Source organism: Lissotriton vulgaris, chromosome 7, assembly GCF_964263255.1.
Source record: "Lissotriton vulgaris chromosome 7, aLisVul1.2, whole genome shotgun sequence".
Classification (NCBI taxonomy): Eukaryota; Metazoa; Chordata; class Amphibia; order Caudata; family Salamandridae; genus Lissotriton; species Lissotriton vulgaris.
The window spans coordinates 1,369,513,710-1,369,533,506 of NC_141695.1; the positions used below are offsets into that span (position 1 = coordinate 1,369,513,710).

The 19,797-nt window shown below is 45.0% G+C and overlaps 1 protein-coding gene across 6 annotated transcripts in view; it reads right to left on the reverse strand.

Annotated features, from left to right (window-relative positions):
* The window catches only part of LOC147703730 (importin subunit alpha-1-like), a 95,493-nt gene that overhangs the window by 15,147 nt on the left and 60,549 nt on the right, over positions 1 to 19,797 (reverse strand). For 3 of the 6 annotated variants that reach the window (XM_086928959.1, XM_086928961.1, XM_086928960.1), the window contains exon 11: positions 15,600 to 15,848. In XM_086928959.1, coding sequence (XP_086785085.1) covers positions 15,747 to 15,848 — 102 coding nt within the window. In that variant the 3' untranslated portion in view covers positions 15,600 to 15,746. Of the gene's footprint in view, positions 1 to 15,598; positions 15,849 to 19,797 lie in introns of those variants that run through there. The other 3 variants (XM_086928964.1, XM_086928963.1, XM_086928962.1) reach the window with 2 other exon arrangements.

A 19,797-nucleotide genomic window follows, 5' to 3' on the forward strand; every position in this document is an offset into this window, starting at 1 on the left:
CATATCGTAATGTGCCCGTTTTCAGTGGTGTCCCAGTCAGGGCTGTTAAGGTGGATAATTCCACAAGAAGTCAAAAGGGTATGACTAAGAAAAGGAAGACAATGAATATATTCTAATGTGGTAAATAAAATTACCCGGACATTTTTCGATACATTAATAACAATAAGGATAGCTCATAAAATGAGAGGCAGAGTCTATGGTATCGGAGTCAAAAGGGCTTTAATTAGAATGACTCGAGTCATTGAGAATCGGGTTCCATCACCACTAAGGTTCAGGAAGGGATATCTACCGTTTTATTATCATCACACAATATATATAGTAAAACCACATAATTGCAATGAATACAGTAGGCGGAACACTCCAGGCGGAGCAAGTGAAAAGAGAGAGATAAGAACATATGGGCGTAAAAGAAGGCGTGTACGGAGGCGTACACGTGGGTGTGCACTTGATGAGTCATAGATGTGTCATAGGTGGGAGGATACATAGAGGAGGTCTGCAGGGTCAGCAGAAACCTTTACCCTGCATGTGCGCGTAACTGATCATGACGTGGAATTGACGTGCAACTGGAGAGAGCTGGGGGTTGACTTTAGCACTAGTAGAGGAGTCTGGAGTCTGGGATGTCAGAACGACCTGCACCTTTGGCATATCTGATATCTTGTGTTTGGAGGATGTATTGTCTGAAGTAAAAGTCTCTCGAGCAGAGGCCGTTCATCACTAAATGCTAGTTTGTGCATATATTTATTCGTGGATTGCGTGGGGCCATGGGCCTACTATGGCAACGGGTTCAGTAAATCACTTGCATGGAGACAGGAAGGCTAGGCCCTATGCTCTGCAGGAGGAAGTATGTTTACCTATTTCACTAGACTGGAATGTGTTTTTTTGCGGAGGCTGAGCAGATAACTGTAGGCAAAATACCGTCTTGGCAGGCAGGCCAGGCCGGGCACCTCTCGGCTGGGCAGGGAGTAAGGTAGAGGTCAGGGATGAATACCTAAACTGCAGCTTTCAGAGACAGAAGAGGCTCGGAGCCTGAATTCAGGGCCTGGCTCGGCTGGGCCACAAAAACGTGTGTTTCTCGATATTTAAACGTGTACCATGTAAATGCATTGGCAACGTAGGCCTCAGTGCAGAATTAACATTACATTCATGGAAGGCCTAATAACTGACATGCTAACATTAGACGGAAATGCAGGGGCATTATTATGACAGGCACAGGAAGGGAATTACATGCTAACATGGATACACATGGGGCATAGGTACGTTGATAGGGTGAGAGGAAGGGGACACACTGACTACCTAAAATTTCTGTTTCCTCATTCCCTCCTTGTCCCCTACTGCGCCCTTTAGGATATATCTATTTTCATGAGACCATCTATTTGTTCATTTAGCATCATTTGCTTGTCTTTTTTCATTCGAGCACGGGAACGTGAACGTGGACGGGGAATGCAAGCAGTGGCACACAAGCCGCAAATCACTGGGCCACATTGCAGACAGAGACAGCACCTGAATACTATGAGCAGTACTATCCCTAAAAATGACAGTACGGTCCAGCCCCATCCTGCTATTACACTCCAGAGCCAACCGGACCAAGACCATGGGTCCTGATGCAATTCACAGGCTATCTTATGGAGTCTTGTTATAGCTGCATACACTGATGGTGCGTTATTAGGTATGAAAACACAACAACTGGAGCCGATCACTCTACAAGCTCCGCCCCTATTGGCCAGGATGGCGTCAAGAAGAAGGCGGTTCTGAAGAACAACAAGTCTCATAGCAGACTGCTCTTCGGTCAAGTTTCCTAAGGCAAAAGTAGTCTCGTTCACTACTGCTTCAAGAGTTCTTGTTAACCTGCGTATTATTTTACTATTTTGGACGGGACCTATGAACCAGAAGTATCCTTTAATGTAATCCTTGTACTGGTCCCACGCTGACTCAGAGTAATCGATAACTGGAGGAAGGTCTCTCTTGTGCCTTACATGTACGAGTCGGGAGTCTCGATGATAATTGGATGGGGCTAGAAAAACTGGTGGCAGTAGGAACGCAATATAACATGTTCCATCCCAATCTAAGGGCAGACGTACATAAGCTATCTGACCACAAATAAAATAGGAATGGCGGGAAGCTTTGAAAGTAAACTTTCCTTTATCACTGAATTCGACCACAGTATTACAATCACTGTGTCCTAGATTCACTGAACCATTTTTTCTAACGCATAATTTACCTCTCACTGGTAAGACTGTAATAAACGGTGAACCTGTATTGGTCTCGGACTGGACGTTCAGAACCATGAGGTTGAGGGAAACATTCCCTAATTCGTACACTTCATTTTCTAGATCGGTCCCTTTCCTTTGGGGAAGACCGTCTTTGTCTGGGAAACATGCTTTATTCATAACTGTATTCAGGTCTCCTCATATCCAATCGCCCTGGGAAACTGTGGACTTACTGTCTAGTGATGACATTAAAGCAAACCATGCTCCGCACGAACCATTGTGCGAAAACGGATAAGGAAAGAGGGGCAGAGCTCCCTTTATTTTCTGGTAAGGTGGGAGTCGGCCACATACCCAGCAATCTGTTACATTGCTGGTCTGGTGGGAATGGTGTAACATACGGATGAAAGTGTTGTTGCGCAGTGCTAGTCGATAGGATAGTTTGTGAGGTGTCAGGTCACTGAATGTGTGCTCTACAGTGTCATTGAATGTACATGGGAACCAAGAGGAGGAAAGAAAACATGTAGCGTCAAGCTTATAAATATAATCGAGATACATAGAAAAAACATAATTATCAGAGTTACTATGCATCTGCTGCGTAGATTTTTGCAGTATTTTTCTTTCATTTCTTTCTGTCTATCTCTCTCACATTTTGGGTCTACGATCTTATACATGTCAGGAACCGGTCTAACCGCTTCACCCGAGGGGGACTTAAACAATTAAACACTGTCTGACTTACTAGACCATAACTTAGACCTGTACTCCTGTTGCGGAGTCTTTTCTAGCAAAGGGAGTTTAGTGTCAATATCGGAACAGTTCAGAAACTTTCGCGAAACAGTCCTTAGAATCCTTTACCGTGCCAAGTCCATGGAATCGTTTTATGTGATGGGCATGGATCCAGCCCTTGCGGCCCTCGACCTTGACGGCGGTCCTCGTGGTTAATAACACTAACTTCGGCTCACGCCAACGGGGCTCCAGAGGGCTTGAACGGTCGAAGTTGCGGATGCAAACCAGATCTCCTGGAACGATTTTGTGGCTTTTCACCTGGGTGTTGTCGGGGAAAGCAGCGGCAACCTGTGAACGACAAGTAAGTAGTGCAGACATCAAGGAAGCCAGGTAATCTGTCAGCATATTACTGTCAACATCGGTGATTCTGCGTGGCATAGGCGTACCCCACATATTCGGTGGTCTACCAAAAACCACCTCGTACGGAGATAGTCCGGTTCTGGAATGAGCTACCATACGCATGTAAAAGAGGGCAACCGGCAGGGCTACCATCCAATCCACGCCTTTTTCTTTACAGACCTTCGCTAGTCGTGTTTTTAGAGTACGATTGTGTCTCTCGACGAGGCCTGCTGCCTCTGGGTGTCATACGCAATGGAATTTCCACTGGTACTCTAACAGGAGAGATACTTGTTTCATCAATTCAGAAGAGAATGGCTGTCCATTATCTGAGTACACGACACGGGGCAAGCCGTATCGCGGAAAGAATTCACGGACCAACTGCTTGGCAGTGGTCACAGCAGTGTAATCTGGGACTGGGTATGCTTCTGTCCATCTAGATAAGGCACATACAACTACGAGGACATACTTGAATCCTCGACATCTGTCCATCTGAATATAATCCATCTGGAGGACTTCAAAAGGGTGGTCAGGAGGATGAAATCCACCTTGTTCCACGGGAATGCCTTTGCCTGGATTGAACTGACAACAGATCATGCAGGTACGCACTTTCTGTTTTGCTGCTGCACGTAAATGCTTGAACCAGATGTTTTGTATACTGTCTAACATGGCTTTTTCTCCTAAGTTTGCTGGACTATGTGCTGTATTTATGATAACTTGAACCATGGAGTCGGGGAGAAACCATGTGGCTTTGCCTTTTGTCATCCATCCCTGATCTGTCTGGACCCCTCCTTGTTCAGTCCATTTCTTGATTTCGTCTGGAGTGGCATGTGTCTGTATGTCGAGTACATCTTGTGAGGGATCCCTGACGGTCATGCAATTCGTCAGTGATGATCCATCAGTCTTTGTCGTGTCAACTGGAATGTCTGTTTGAGTCTGTGCTGTAAGTTTAGCTGTTCGATCTGCCAGGTCGTTACCCTGGGTGATAGTGTCAGTGACTTTTGTATGTGCTTTGCACTTCATGATGGCTATTGCTGTAGGCAAGTGTATTGCATCTAACAGAGCTTGAATAAGGGGACCATGCTGTATTTTGGCTCCATGAGAGGTCAGAAAACCTCTTGCCAGATGACACCGAAGTCGTGAACGACTCCAAACGCGTACTGTGAATCTGTGTATATGTTTACTTTCAGGTTCTTGGCTCGTATACAGGCTTGGGTCAGAGCAATGAGCTCTGCTGCTTGGGCAGACAAGGTGTCAATTCGTCGTGTTTCTATGACTTCAGTATCGGTGGTCACTGCATACGCGGCCACTAACTCTCCTGTGCTTGTTCTCATACATGAACCATCCACATAAAGTGTCAGGTCTGGGTCGGGCAATGCAAGATCTGTCAAGTCTTGTCTTGGCTTTGTCACTGTGTTAATGACTTCCACAGTCATGTGGTGTAGGGTCTGCTGTGCTCGAGGGCAAAAGTGTAGCAGTATTTAAGGTATTGCAGCGTCTGATCTCTATGTGTGGTTGGAACAGTGTCAATTCATATCCTGTCAGTCTTGCTATGGTCAAGTGTTGTGTCTGTGTCCTGTTTAAGAGAACTTCCACTGAGCGTGGAACCTGTACTGTCAGGAGATGTCCTAACACTATGGAATCGCTCTGTCTTATTGCTAGAGCTGTTGCTGCAACTGATTTTAGGCACGCAGGCAGAGCCTGGGCCACTGGATCCAATGTACCAGAAAAGTAAGCACAAGGCTTGTGTTTTCCTGCTTGATCTTGTGTGAGAACAGATAATGCTGTGCCATCGCGTTCAGTGACAAAAAGTGTAAAAGGTTTGCTGTAACATGGTGTCGCTAAAACTGGTGCTTGACAGAGCTTTCTTCAGTTTATCAAAAGCAAGTGTATGTTCCCGAGTCCAAGGGAGGACAGTCGAAGTCGCTGCCTCCTGTGTTGTCAACTGTATGAGTGGTTTGGCTAGATATGCGTACTGGGGAATCCATTGTCTACAGTAAGAAGTGAGGCCAATGAAGGCCCGTACTTCCTTTTGTGTCTTGGGCTGTGGAAGATGTGCAATTAACTGAATTCGGTCAGGTGTCAACTGTCTACCCCTCTTGGACAGCAAGTGTCCAAGGTATACCACTTGCTGGGCACAGAACTTTAGCTTTGAAGGGGACACTTTGTGCCTCTTTTCTGCCAGGAAGTATAAGACTGTCAGTGATGCACGTTCGCAGTCTCGTTCTGTCCGTGCTGTGATCAACAGATCATCAACATATTGGAGCAGTGCAGTGTCAGTATGCATGTGAATACTGTCTAGTTGTCGTTTTAGTGCTTTACTGTAAATACTAGGGCTTTCTGTGAACCCTTGAGGAGCCCTCGCAAATTCGAAGCTTCGGCCATTTAAACAGAATCCGAAAAGGTACTGGCTTTCCGGATGGATTGGGACACTAAAGAAGGAGTTCTTGAGATCTATGACAGTAAAGAACGCTGCTTCGGAATCAATTGCAGTCAATAGTGAAGAAATGTCTGGGACCACTGGGTACTGGGGTATATGCATTTGTTCAGTTCCCGGAGGTCAATCACTAGTCTGTAAACCGGTGGTGCATTTGGGTCAGTTCGTTTAAGAATCGGAATGATAGGAGAATTACATACATTGGAGTCAGTTTCTACAACCACTCCTTGTGCAATGAGTTTGTCAACAATTTTCAGTAAGGCTACTACAGCCTCAGGTGGTAACTTGTATTGTCGGATTCGTGGCAGTACAACTCCTTGCTTGAGTGTGACACGGTATGGTGTAATGTGCATGTAACCTACATCAGTCGGACCTTGCGCCCATAAATGCTGTGGTACTTTCTGAAGTGTGGGATCAAAATCTCTCAACACATAATGACCTTTAAAATCACGTAAAAACAATCTCACTCCTTCCGGAGAACAACAAATCACTGCTCCTAGCTCTTTCAACGTTTTTATACCAAGCAAGTTCTCTGGACATGATTTCGTAAGCAACAAGTCTGTAGTGCGGGACAATGGACCAACTTCTAGGGAAACTGGCTTTGACACTTCGTTAACAATAGGCTTTCCTGAAAATCCCAGGGAAATATTCCGTGAGCCTGAGAGGGGTGCCCCTGGGACCTAGTCATGACGGATGGTAGTTCTGCTCGCCCCTGTGTCAATCAGGAATTTTCTGTCTTTCCCCAATACATGACTATGCACATAGGGACCCTCTTGATCTACAGGAACCTCGATAAGGGGCAAGCCAACCTCCCTCTCTAGGCTGTTTCATGAGTACTGTTGGTAATCTGGGTAATCTGACTGTGCGTATTGGTACATTTGTTGCGTGACATGTTGTGTGGCAGCAATGGGTTGGGGTACAGCTACTGTCTGTTGCGCGTTCTGTGGAGGTTGCGTGTTCAGCAGGATGTGTTCCTGTCTAGGAGGACGCGGTCTTTCTTTCGTCTTGCCTGTAGCTATATTGTGTTTCAAGACAGCACATTCATTTATATAGTGACCTGGCTGTTTGCAGTAGTTGCAGTTCCCTTTGACAGGTGCCGCGTCCTCTCTGGCCATCGGCGGCTGGAACTGATTGAGCAACTAATACTTTCATTTTCGTGTCTTTCATGCGTCTCTTTTCGTATTCCTGTTCTTCTCTAATACGGTTCTGGTGGTACTGTAACATTTGTAACATTTGGGAAGGGCTATTAGCTTGCCAGGTACTCTCAACCTTCAGTACTCTATTTTTGATCTGCGGTAAGGAATTCTCTACTAATTTGGTCACAAAAAGATGTGGGTACGATTCACTACTTGTCTTCAGGCCGCTATTAATAATAAAACATTTTTCAAATCTAGAATAGAAATCACTAGTGTCTTCATCTTGTTTCTGTTTGCAGGGTGAAATAGCATCCTAATCTTCCTTTTTGGTAGTCAATAATCTCGGCAAAACTTGTATCAATAGCTCAGGTAATTCTTTAGCTTTATCCCCGAGACCAGTACCAGGGGTTCGTGTATTATCCTCGTCTTCTAATTCTGCCCAGTTAATCTTTTTCTCTCCCACCTCCCATTCTTTTTCTTTCAGTTTTTCGTAAATGCCTGCTGGTAACAGGACTTTCAACATTTTAATCGTATCAGCATATGTATACTCCCCCATGCGGTGCATGTCTTTTAACTCACGGTGGAACCCTGCTGGGTCTTTATCATGACAGGGCAGTAATTTTTTCATTTCCAATAATTCCATTTTCGTTAACGGTGTGTAAACGTATACTCGTTGAAGCTCACCCCCAGTTGTTCTAACGGGATGAACCTCTCGTAGGGGATTCTGTCTGTCTATGTAAAAGGTCTTTCTTTCTCGGTGTGGAACAGAAATCAATTGTGGGGTCAGGAATGTCATGTATTTATGTCGTTGATCTAGAATGACATTAATTAATTCGGTACCTAGACCTCTCCATCTTGCTAGGAGTAAATCGTCCAATAATTTATACAGGGGACCTGGATCAGAATGCTGACTCTCGTACAGTGTGATGAGATGTTGAATCATGTAAATACCAGCTAAACGCTGTTCTTCCGGAGGAAGACTCAAAAATGTTTGCGCTACTATGTCATCCTTATATATGTTAGAATTACCAGCCCATTGAACTGCTGACCGGGCTAGTTCCTGTTCATGCATAGTACTAAGCTCGCTACTCCCTACTCGTTTCTTCAGTGCTTGGTCAGTGGCTTGGAATATGTGTTCAAGGGAATATTGTTCTGGTATGGGAGAGAGAGAAAGTTTCTTATATTCTAGGCGTATGGGTCTATCAAACGGTCTTGCCCTACCTACGTATTGTATTTTACTTGTGTCCTCAGTTACTGAATCATCGTCCTCTGAATCTTCGTCATCCTCTTTCTCGGCTTCTCTCGGCTTGCTCTCTCTTGTGTATCTCAAGGATTTCTTTACGAATTTTCCTGTACATTGCTTCTACACAACTCTGTTTATCATGTTTACCAGCAGCTATGTTGTCACTCCAATTTATCATACCTTTAGTTACTTCATTATTTGGCTGATCTTGTTCCCTGATCAAACAATTAATCAAAAACTGTAGGAGCATACGTTGAAGCTCCACTTTTCTATTTGCCATGGCCTCTTGTATACTTTCAGGTCCCTCCCCTGTTCTAATGAAGTGGTATATTTGGTCTAAATGGTCCCTCATGCCTGGTAGAATAAGCAAATAGTCTGCAACGCGTCTTAATCGTACTGAGTATATAATCATTGGACCCTCCCCTGGTACTGGATCATATATACAATCAGTAAGGCACTGTAAGGGATTGGTATGTAGCTGGTTTTGGCGTGTGCTGTAGTGCTAAATCTCGTAGTGATGATCGTTTTAATGGTGGTGGGGTGTGCGTCGCATCTCGAGAGGGCCCCCCTCCCGATGCTCCTAGACTGGAATCGCCTAGGCTTGAATCGGCTTTTACTGGCAGCGCTGTCGCTGGTAATGCGGGTTGATCTTGTACTACAGGTGCTGGGCGGAAAGGATTGGTGGGGGGGGGGGTTAGTATTATTGATAGGGTTGGAAGGAGGATTAGTAGGAGGCACATTTACATTTACATACTCTGAAGCAGCGTCATCTAAATAGGAGGAAAGAAAAATGTCCGCTGCGGTCTGTTTATGATTACGGAGTTTAGTCGGGATCAGTGGTGGCGGCAAATTAATGGGTACTTCCAGGGTCACTTTAGGTAGGCCCTCGGCGAGGAGGGGATACATGCCTTTAATAAGGGCATTTCTTTGTCTGTCCAATTGTTCTGCTCTAACCCGTTCACCTTCTTCTAGTAGTTCTTTTTCTTGGGCTTTTTCTGATGTTTCTCTACTTCTCTGCTTTCTTAATTTCTTTCTCTGTTTTTCTATGTGCTTCTTTACGCCACAATTCTCTGGCATCTTTCTGGGATTGTCTGGCTTTCTTTTTCCACAGTGCTTCCTCTACTCTCATGATGCAATCAGCATCCCATGTCCCTGAGACAGGCCATCTAGATTTCTCTTCCAGATCCTTTGTGTAATCTACCCATAAATCTAAAGTACAGTATGGCATCTAAGCCATGTTTATGATACATAAAGTGTCCGGGAGTGTCCCTAGGCGGGACGGGAACTGCCTCTTCGAGTATCCCTTTCCTGGTTCCTATCTGACGTAATTTCGAAAACAGCAGCATGTTTGAACTAGCTTGAACGAAAACACAATAAGCACAACGATGGACTGCAAACAATCATTCATACCACAACATTAAAACATTGCCAACAGATACTACCTAGTACATAGAATAACACAATTCTGAATAATTCAAAAATACAATACTATACTGGATGCACTGCTGGAACAGTACAGTCATACCGGTCTCATAAAGAGACACATCATACCGCATCCACCTAAATGGACACGTCTTTACCGGATCTGTGTACCCAGACCCGTCTTGACCGGGCTCAAATAAATGAACCCGTCTACATGCGTTCCCAACAACGGTACTCACCGGGAAGCAAATCTGAAGGCCTCGGAATCTCGATACTGGACTGGACTGCTACAGCTTCTTGCTGCGCATGCGCCTCGGAACAGGTGGGCCTCCGGATACCTCGGACCTTGCTCTCTCGGCTTGGGCTCTGGTCGGGACAGTCTGCAATCCTCACCGCCTCGTATGGGTGCCTGATCGCAGTCTCCGTCTCCACCGTGGGCCTGAGGGAGTTTAGCAGGAAAACCCGCGGATGTGAACAGTATGGGTCTGTCACGGCTGTAGAAGGGGTCAGGGGGCTGCGCTTACATCGCTGGCGCGTGGGGAAGGGGACTCGTCCCTGTTCGGGTGCCAGAATTATGTGGTAAATAAAATTACCCGGACATTTTTCGATACATTAATAACAATAAGGATAGCTCATAAAATGAGGCAGAGTCCGTGGTATCTGAGTCAAAAGGGCTTTAATTAGAATGACTCGAGTCATTGAGAATCTGGTTCCATTACCACTAAGGTTCAGGAAGGGATATCTACCGTTTTATTAACATCACACAATATATATAGTAAAACCACATAATTGCAATGAATACAGTAGGCGGAACACTCCAGGCGGAGCAAGTGAAAAGAGAACATATGGGCGTAAAAGAAGGCGTGTACGGAGGGGCACGCGTGGGTGTGCACTTGATGAGTCATAGATGTGTCATAGGTGGGAGGATACATAGAGGAGGTCTGCAGGGTCAGCAGAAACCTTTACCCTACATGTGCGCGTAACTGATCATGACGTGGAATTGACGTGTAACTGGAGAGAGCTGGGCGGTGGACTTTAGCACTAGTAGAGGAGTCTGGGATGTCAGAACGACCTGCACCTTTGGCATATCTGAAATCTTGTGTTTGGAGGATGTATTGTCTGAAGTAAAAGTCTCGAGCAGAGGCCGTTCATCACTAAATGCTAGTTTGTGCATATATTTCTTCGTGGATTGCGTGGGGCCATGGGCCTACTATGGCAACGGGTTCAGTAAATCACTTGCATGGAGACAGGAAGGCTAGGCCCTATGCTCTGCAGGCGGAAGTATGTTTACCTATTTCACTAGACTGGAATGTGTTTTTTTGCGGAGGCTGAGCAGATAACTAGGCAAAATATCGTCTTGGCAGGCAGGCCAGGCCGGGCACCTCTCGGCTGGGCAGGGAGTAAGGTAGAGGTCATGGATGCATACCTAAACTGCAGCTTTCAGAGACAGAAGAGGCTCGGAGCCTGAATTCAGGGCCTGGCTCGGCTGGGCCACAAAAACGTGTGCTTCGATATATTTAAACGTGTACCATGTAAATGCATTGGCAACGTAGGCCTCAGTGCAGAATTAACATTACATTCATGGAAGGCCTAATAACTGACATGCTAACATTAGACGGAAATGCAGGGGCATTATTATGACAGGCACGGGAAGGGAATTACATACTAACATGGATACACATGGGGCATAGGTACGTGGATAGGGTGAGAGGGAGGGGACACACTGACTACCTAAAATTTCTGTTTCCTCACTAAACAGAAAATAAAAACATTCAATTTCCCCGGGGACATTGATCTGCATAGTAACTAGGGCGGGGGAGGGGTTCTGTGAGAAGTTGGCCTGATATGTGATGTTCACTATTCTAGTGGGCACCCTGTATCAGTCCAAACAACCCTTATGGTGATGGTTGTAAAGTCAACATTATAGACTAGCTATCCTAGTGGTAGCATGGACAAAGCAGTCTTAGGCTTAAACTTCAGAGAGCATGGGAAGCCAGCTGTTTTACCATTTGTAACCCCTTTAATACCAAGGACACCACACTGGTTTTTTACTAACACAACCCCTCTGAACTCTGAGGTCAGAGGCACAAGCACATAACAAGATACTCAATTATCATACAATAAGTTGCACAAAATACAGTCGAGCCCTAGGGGTGTTGCAAACCATATACTTAAATAGTGGTATAAGAACCACATCACAAACAGGGAGTAGGCCTAGGGCATCGCTGGGGCTACACTGAACTACCAAAGGTTTGGAAGCAGGAGGCCCACGCAACGCATGTGCAGTGTCTTCACACACATGCATGTTCTCATAGGAATAGAATGGGAACACATGAGTTAGAAACTAGTTGATTTAGGACACTTCCGGATGGACTAGGAGAGAGCTACTGATAACTAGGACACTTGGATAGTCAATACCCACAGGAGCACTGGAGTACTCCCGTAACCTCACCCACAGGAGCCAGGTGCATAGGTGTCAAGTTGTATCAGGTTTCGTTGCTGAATCCTATGGAGACCTGTGAAAAGATGCTGCAGGCGACCAGGAGAGAAGTGTCCAGTTAGATCTAAGGGCGGTTTGAGGATGAAGAGTACCTGAAAGCAGAGGGGACAGAGTCTGGGTCACTAGCCAGTGACCAGGAAGGAACCAGGCAATGTGAAGCAATCAGGTGATGTCATGAAGATTGTCTCTGCAGCCACATGGACCAAGAGGTGTCGACGATGACCAGGAGCTGATACGGACTGTCTCACAAAGGATCTTGCTGATAGCGGTGTCGGCTTCTGGATTGGAGTAAACAAGCCTTGGCAAAGTCAACCCACACAGGGATCGAAGCTCGCTTCTGTTGCAGACCAGCAAGGTCTTGGGGGGGCTTCTTTTAAGGGAAGCAGGGGCAAGCCTGGAGCAAGCAGTGTAAATTCAAAGGTTTGTTGTCACAGAGGCCACTAGCCAACGGGCAAGTGACCGGACAGACGTGTCGAGCACAAAAGTACAAGCAGCTCCCACGCGGCACTCGTGGAGTGTGGAGGGCTGTGCTTTGGTGCAAAAAGTGCTCGAGGCTGGGGCTTCTCAATCCCTAATGCACAACTTCGAGGGTGCCTCAGAAGCTGCACAAGTAGCAAGTTTTCCAATATGGCCGGTCCCACATCTCTCAGCTTTGCTGTGGATCTGGGTCAAAGTCATCTGGAAGTCCACCTTGTCGGGCTCTGTTCTCGGGCTCCGGCGGGAGCGTCGGCAAAGCAAACCACGGATCGCTGGATGGTGCCTGTTTGCACAGGGTGGTCACTCCTTAACCACAAGAGAGATTCTTCAGCCTTCTAGTTGCAGTAGAATGTCGAAGGTCCACAGGGTCATTTCAAGTTTCAGTTCAGGATAATCTAAAGTCTCAGGACTCAGCTCCTACCTATATACTAATCAGAGGGGCTGGATTACCTGCTAGGTCCTTCCTATGAGTGGGACCAGGGAAGGGGGTGGTTACACCCCGTACCCTTTGTCCAGTTTCGCGCCAGAGGTGGGGCTGGAGTGCCCCAGCAATGGTTTGAACCGGGCTATACATGGTGCACCTTGTGTGCACCAGGCAGTGTCTAATTTCATTTAGCACTCCCTGCCCCAATACACTATGGCCTGTCTGGGGTGGTGCTAGCACCTCCCAAGGCAGGAAATCTATTGTCCAAGCCTCCCTCGCTGGAAGGACTCCCAGCAGCAGGAGGTCAGACTTGTGTCTGTGGCAGCATCATCCATTTTGTGATGCTGAGGCTCTGGTTAACTTTAACCAGGATTAACAGGAACAACATGTCTTCTCCCTCTAAAAGGGTGGAATTCTACCCCACTCACCAGAACTGACAAGGGGGCAGTATTCCAAAGCGTATGACACCTTACACGACATGTTTTGATCAAACCAAAGTTAGCATTCAACCGCGAGGATTATAATGCACTTCAGAGTATATGGTATGGCTATATCATATAACAGCTATAAGGACATGGTTCAGAAAGCTGCAGACAGGCTCAGCTCATGCTAGAGCCTCATCTCACATAAAGCCAAGCACTCTGCATTCAGGATTGTTAAGGCCTGCCATAGGAGTGACTTATAGGTATACATGTGTCTATATGTAATGGTAGGTGTAGGGATACTACACCAAAGCAAGGGGTGATTACACGACCTTGCCCCTGCTGAGTGATCAGCCAGCTGTGTCAATGTGGATGGCCAGCCAGGGGTGGCATAATACATGGTGAAGCCCTTGGTAGGCCTTTGATGCACCTATGCCCTGGGTACCTATGGTACACTATACAGGGGATCATAAGGTGACCAAATACCCAATTGGAGATGTACCTAAAGTACATGAGTCCATTTTACAGTGATAGCAGATAGTTGTCCTGGGATCCTCCCAATCAGGGCCCCAGGCTAAGTCGAAAACCAGCTAAAAAGGCAGACCAAAAAAATTGGGGTAACCATTTAGTCAGATAGCCACCTTCCTACAGGTTCATCGGGAATTACCTCCCAAGGTTAATCTTCTGAATGCCCCCACTCCTCCCAAGGTTAATCTTCTGAATGCCCCCACTATGTTAGAGAACTTTATTGGAGTTTGTGAGAACTAGATTAGTCAGCCGCAGCCTATGCAGGTAAGAGCATTGGGGCAGGAATTAGACAGACGACCATGAGGGAAAATTCCATAATTTTCCCATAGTCTGAAAAACCCCATCACTTGGCTGCACAGGCCGCGGCTGGGAGTAGTGCACACTTCTACCCTGCCGTCCGACACTTCAGGGAGTTTCAATTCATTTATCCAATGATCTGTTTGAGCCCCCTGGAGTGAGAGGAAGAACAGGAAGTGGGCCCCATTTGCACCAGCTGAAGTTGGAGTACAGGGAAGTTAACAATCTATATGGGTTTACCAGAGAGGAAACCTCCACCACTGGAAGGAAGGGGGGGGGGGGAGTTAAGGGCTATATGGTGTCTAATCCAAAGTATGAGAGATACAGATAATGACAACACTGAAGTTTGTCTTGCACCCCAGTTCTGGGCTTGTCCCCAAGACAAAAATATTGTCAATACCAGGGGCTGGTTGAGCAGTCTAAACCAATACCAATGAGTGGTTTCCATCCTACAACTATGGAAAGGTGACCTGCCTAGAGAGAGAATACTCATGCTTTGTGAAAGTGAATGGTCGAGTGGAGCACTGGTAGTCAATTCAGATCTGGGATTGGGCAGGTTGGTGAAGCAGGTTATTTTAAGTACCACGAAGGAGACTTATCTATACATATGGGCTCTTAACCTCACAATAGTTCTTTATTTTTATTTTTTACACAGAGTTTTATATAGCGCAAACTTGACTAAAAGGTATCTGGTATCAGAACGCTTTACATAGCACCAGTTGTGTTACATATAACATTCATTTGTGTTATGCAAGGGGAGATTAAGTGATTTGCCCAGAATCACAGGTTGTTCAGCGTCATTGCTGAGACACGAACCTGGTTCCCCAGATTAGAGGTCAACCGCCCTAGCACTTAGGCCAACTCCTCTCCTCTGAATTTGTATAGAATTATGCCAAACTGCAGATATGGGGTCACACAATGCTAGGATCAAATTGTCAATAGGAGGGTCTTTTTGGATGAGGTACACAAGACAAGAGCCTTCCAATGGAAGGAAGATCAACACTAATCTGGCATCTGCAAGAATGCTTTGAATTGGAAGCACTTTATTCAGTAGACAGTAACAACGTTGGTTTCTGTAACTTAGGAATCAGTTTGTGTATTCTTGGAGAATGGAAGTGGTTTACAACACAGGATAGTTATACAGCTTCCCATTACAAATACGTTGAGTGGGGAAAGTTCAAAGCATATTGGAAGAGTGTTGTAATGAAAGGAACGCGGGATAAGACCGCAGCATACTAGAGTGATACTTAATCAGTATCAGGTCTAATTTCATTCCACACAGACTTGGCTAGGTAGGTGTTGGGGCAACCACAACGGTTTTTCTATGAGAAAAATAAATTTCTTTTTATTAACTTCTATGCCATCCTAACAAAATAATAACACGATTATGCAAAACCACCTTTATTAATTCACAAGAGAACAAAAGTCATCTCCAAGTGCATTGACAAGAAATACAAAGTGCTGCGCAAGAAGATTCACTTGACTACAATCCTCCAATTTCCATGAAAAGTCAACTTTGCAATTTCTGTCCAGTTTAGAAATTAAAGCAACCTTGAGCTTCACTAGAAAACTTGAAAGTGTAGCATTCCTCACCAGCCTCAGGCTCTACTGCAACACCGTCCTTGTCCTCATCCTCCTGCATGGAAAAAGTATGATTTTAGTACTCCGGGTTAAAGGTTTTGAGCAACTTTAAGAAAAAGGAAAAAACCCGATAAATTTGACAAGAACCTACAAACTAAACAATATAAAAATTGCAAACTTTTCAAATATATTCACAATTGGTCAATATAATCAAGATTTAACAAATTCATCAAGAGTAATATGAAACCAAAGATTGGTGCTCATTGCGCCAAATGTTTACTTTGAAGCGCACAGTAGAAATTTCTGCATACTGCAGTATAAATACAAGCACCTTAATCCATGCCCAATATGTCATACAGCATTTGTGTCATTTAAGGGTGGTAAATAATGTACAGCCTATTATTCACTTACGTACTAAATTTACCACCTCGTAAGAACTTGCCCTCTGGTTCCAGCAGTGCTAGGTTGCACCTGACCAGTTTGCCCCATAAGTGTTGGCAAAACGTCTTAAAAAAAAGTTTTTAAAAAGGAGATTTACTTCAGTTTGTGTGAACACTGCAAGCCATTCAGTCCACCACTGTCCCAATACTCCTGAGCATCATAGCTACCCATGGAGTGAAAAGTAGTCCGTACCATATTAAACTAGCAGTTCTCTGCAGACCGTCTCCTTTTCCAAAACCTAAGGGTAAGCCAACCAACTTTAAGCTCAAGCTTCCAAGTCAAACAATTCCTTGAAAAAAGAAAAAAGTAAAAAAAGATTTGAAGGCAATACCACAGGTTGGACTTTAGGAGTAGGGCCATGTGCAACAAAATGAATTACAGCCCAGCTACCATCTCAAATATATCAAAATGCCAAGTAAAGCCTTTCACAGCAAAACAAAGCTTGCATCTCAAACCTCCAGTTTGAAAACACGTTTCATGGCTAGATTGTCCAGTCGGCTTCTTGAGTTTTAGTATCCTACTGCTGATAAGGCATGCCTCTGGCCATGAGATCTCCCATGAGGCCCTTTGAATTTGATTATATTTTGGTCTGTAGTGCGAGGTATGGGCCATGGCACCTTCATCCAATCACCAATATTATAAACCCTTAAATTCTAATCCGCGTGCAAGGACCCATTATCTATTGATACAGAGAAACCCACAGAGTTAAAGCCACTTTGACGAGTTAATCATGCTCTAGCAAGAGGTACTATAAGTGAGGGCATTGTACCTACTTAAAAGGCCCTGGGTGTTGGGAATCAAATTAAAGCCCTTCTAAGTCTCTTAAGCCAAGGAGGGGGAATGTTTGAACTAGCTCCTCAAAACTACGCCTGATTCTGAAGATGAACAGGGATTGTCAAAGCATTTGTTTTCCAGCAAAGACACATATAGACGGACATTCTCACAGTTCTTTTTTACTAATTAAAGGAATTGCTCAGTAGGCTTGGAGAAACTGATGTGTACTACCAGCAGAGTAAGTGGGCCTTACCAAATCGTGTTCGCCAATTTTCACCAGGCAATAACTTACATGATCATATTTAATTAGCGAGAGCGGTCACACATTGGCACTAGGCCCCACCCACCCCACCCCTGTTGCCCTCAAGGCATGCCTGCGGAGACTACTGCTGGGATTAGTTAGGAGGTGTGTTGGAACGGTTTAGATGGAGACTAACAATTTTGTTTTAGGACTTGTTCTTGGTAGGGTGGGGGAGTTGAGGAGGGTTGGGTTCTTGGTAAGGCGGGGGGGCAGGGGAGTTGGGAGTTGGTGTTCACCGGTGTGTTCAATGGTTTTAAGGGAGAGAAGTGGCGGAATTGTGATGGGAGCAGTACCCGATTTGCGATGTATTACTTTGAATGTACGGGGACTACACACAATGACAAGTCGCCACAAGGTCCATGTATATCTGGTCAGGAGGAGGGGTACATATAGCATTGCTCCAAGAAACACATCTTACTAAGTCAAAGGGCCTAGCATTGCAGCGTAGGTGGAGTGGGCAAGTTTTTAGCACATCTTCTGTGTTTGCAAGGGGTGTTGATTTGGCTCAGGGCAGGGGTCCCCTTTCAGGTGCTTAAACGATAGATGGCAAGGGCAGATTTGTTGGTGTTGAAGAGCGCTTGTATGGCAGGGAGGTAACCTTATGTAGTATTTATGCCCCAAATATGGATCAGGCGAGGATTCTGGATCAAATGTCCAGCATGCTGGCACATTTCCTGGCGGGCCAGATAATCTTGGGAGATTTTAATTCAATAGTGGACACGGTCAAGGACAGGTCGCATCCCCCTTACCAGATTCACCGGTTCATTGATTGTCCAAGTATAGGCTTGATTGGCAAGCTAGGTGGCAATTGGTTGATGTACGGCAGTCGCATCATTCGCAGACAAGGGATTATTCCCATTTCTCAGCACTACACGAGCTTCATGTTAGGCTAGATTCCATACTGTGCTCCCCATTGGTAGTGCCTTCTGTAACATACACTGAATATCTCACTAGGACCCTCTCCTACCACAACCCGTTGCTGATCACCTTTCATTGGACGAAAGAAAAGGCTGAAATAACCACATGGCCATTGCGTCCCGAGACATTAGATGACCCAGTGTTCAGTAGGGAGGTGGATAACGCATTACTTTAATGAGAACACAGGCACTGCTACCACTAGGGCGGTGGATTGGGATGCCTTTAAGGTGGTAGTAAGAGGGATATGCATAAGCATATATGCTAGATTAAGGAAAACCCTGCTGCAGGATGTTGAGAAAGCTGACCAGCGATTGAGGGTAGCGGAACAAGCAAGGACGGAGCACCCGGAATGCCAGAAAGACGTAAAAGAGGCTAAGAAGAAGCTAGCTGTGGAGGTAGTCAAGTCAAAAACCACTTTATTCGATTTAGTTAAAAATCATAAAAGCATTCTACAATCACAAAAAAAGGGACAATACAAATTCATGAGAAATTACATAAATCAATGGATCAATAGTGTTTATATATTCACAGTTTAAAAACAGTTAAAAAACAATAGTAATTTATATATTCACAATTTAAAATACAACTAAAAAGGAATAAATATTTGGCTAAAAATTTACAGGTACAAGAAACATTATTTCATCCTTCCGTGCAAAACCCTTATGTTACATTTTAAGTCGTCTCCTCCTGATCTTAACAGCAGCAACAAGATAATTGGCCACGCTAAACATAGCCAAAGCTGAATCCAATAATTGGAGATACAGGAGGGCAGGTTTTGCCTGATGGAAGGCTTTATCCTTCAATAAAGGTACCAGGTATTTCTGTCTGGGCACAGTAAAAAAATGACAGAACATCATAAAGTGCATATTATCTTGCGTTGAGAAGTTGTCGCAATTACAGACAGGGGCATCCTCCTCCTTATACCAGCCTTGACTATCACAAAGGACCGTATAAATCTGGTTAAACCGAAGTTTAACCAGAAGCCACCTGTGAAAAGGGATGTTAACAATGGTAAGGTACGGTTGTATAGTAAGGCAGGTAATGGTCAGGAAATGGGCTCTGACCGTGGGTTTAGTCAGTTGGCGTTCCTCCCTCTCCACATTTTTCAATTTGGTAAAGTGGAGCTTAACCCAATCTAGATCAGATTTCTTTAGACCTTGAGGGACCGAAAAAATATCAGGACGACCAAGGTCCGAAGAACACTTATGAATGTATGATAGCCAAGCAATATTTTTAGAATTATCCAATTTTAAACAGTCCGCCAGTATTTTATGATTCAAACCTAGGTTGTTATTGGTCCAGGTCCTTATCCATAACAAAATAGGAGCCTTTAAAAGGGTGTCAGAAATATACCCTAGACCAAGTTCCTGGTGAACTGAAAACGTGGCTGTAGATTGGGGAAGCCCTAAAATGGATCGAAGGAACTGGTTTTCTTCCCTTTGAATAGATTCACCATTCACATAACCCCACAGACCTGAGCCATACCTGGCTATTGCCACAGATTTCGCCCTAAACAGGTTTAATAAAGCACCAGTTGGCTTCCCACCCAGTCTCCTAGAAAAACTTAAAA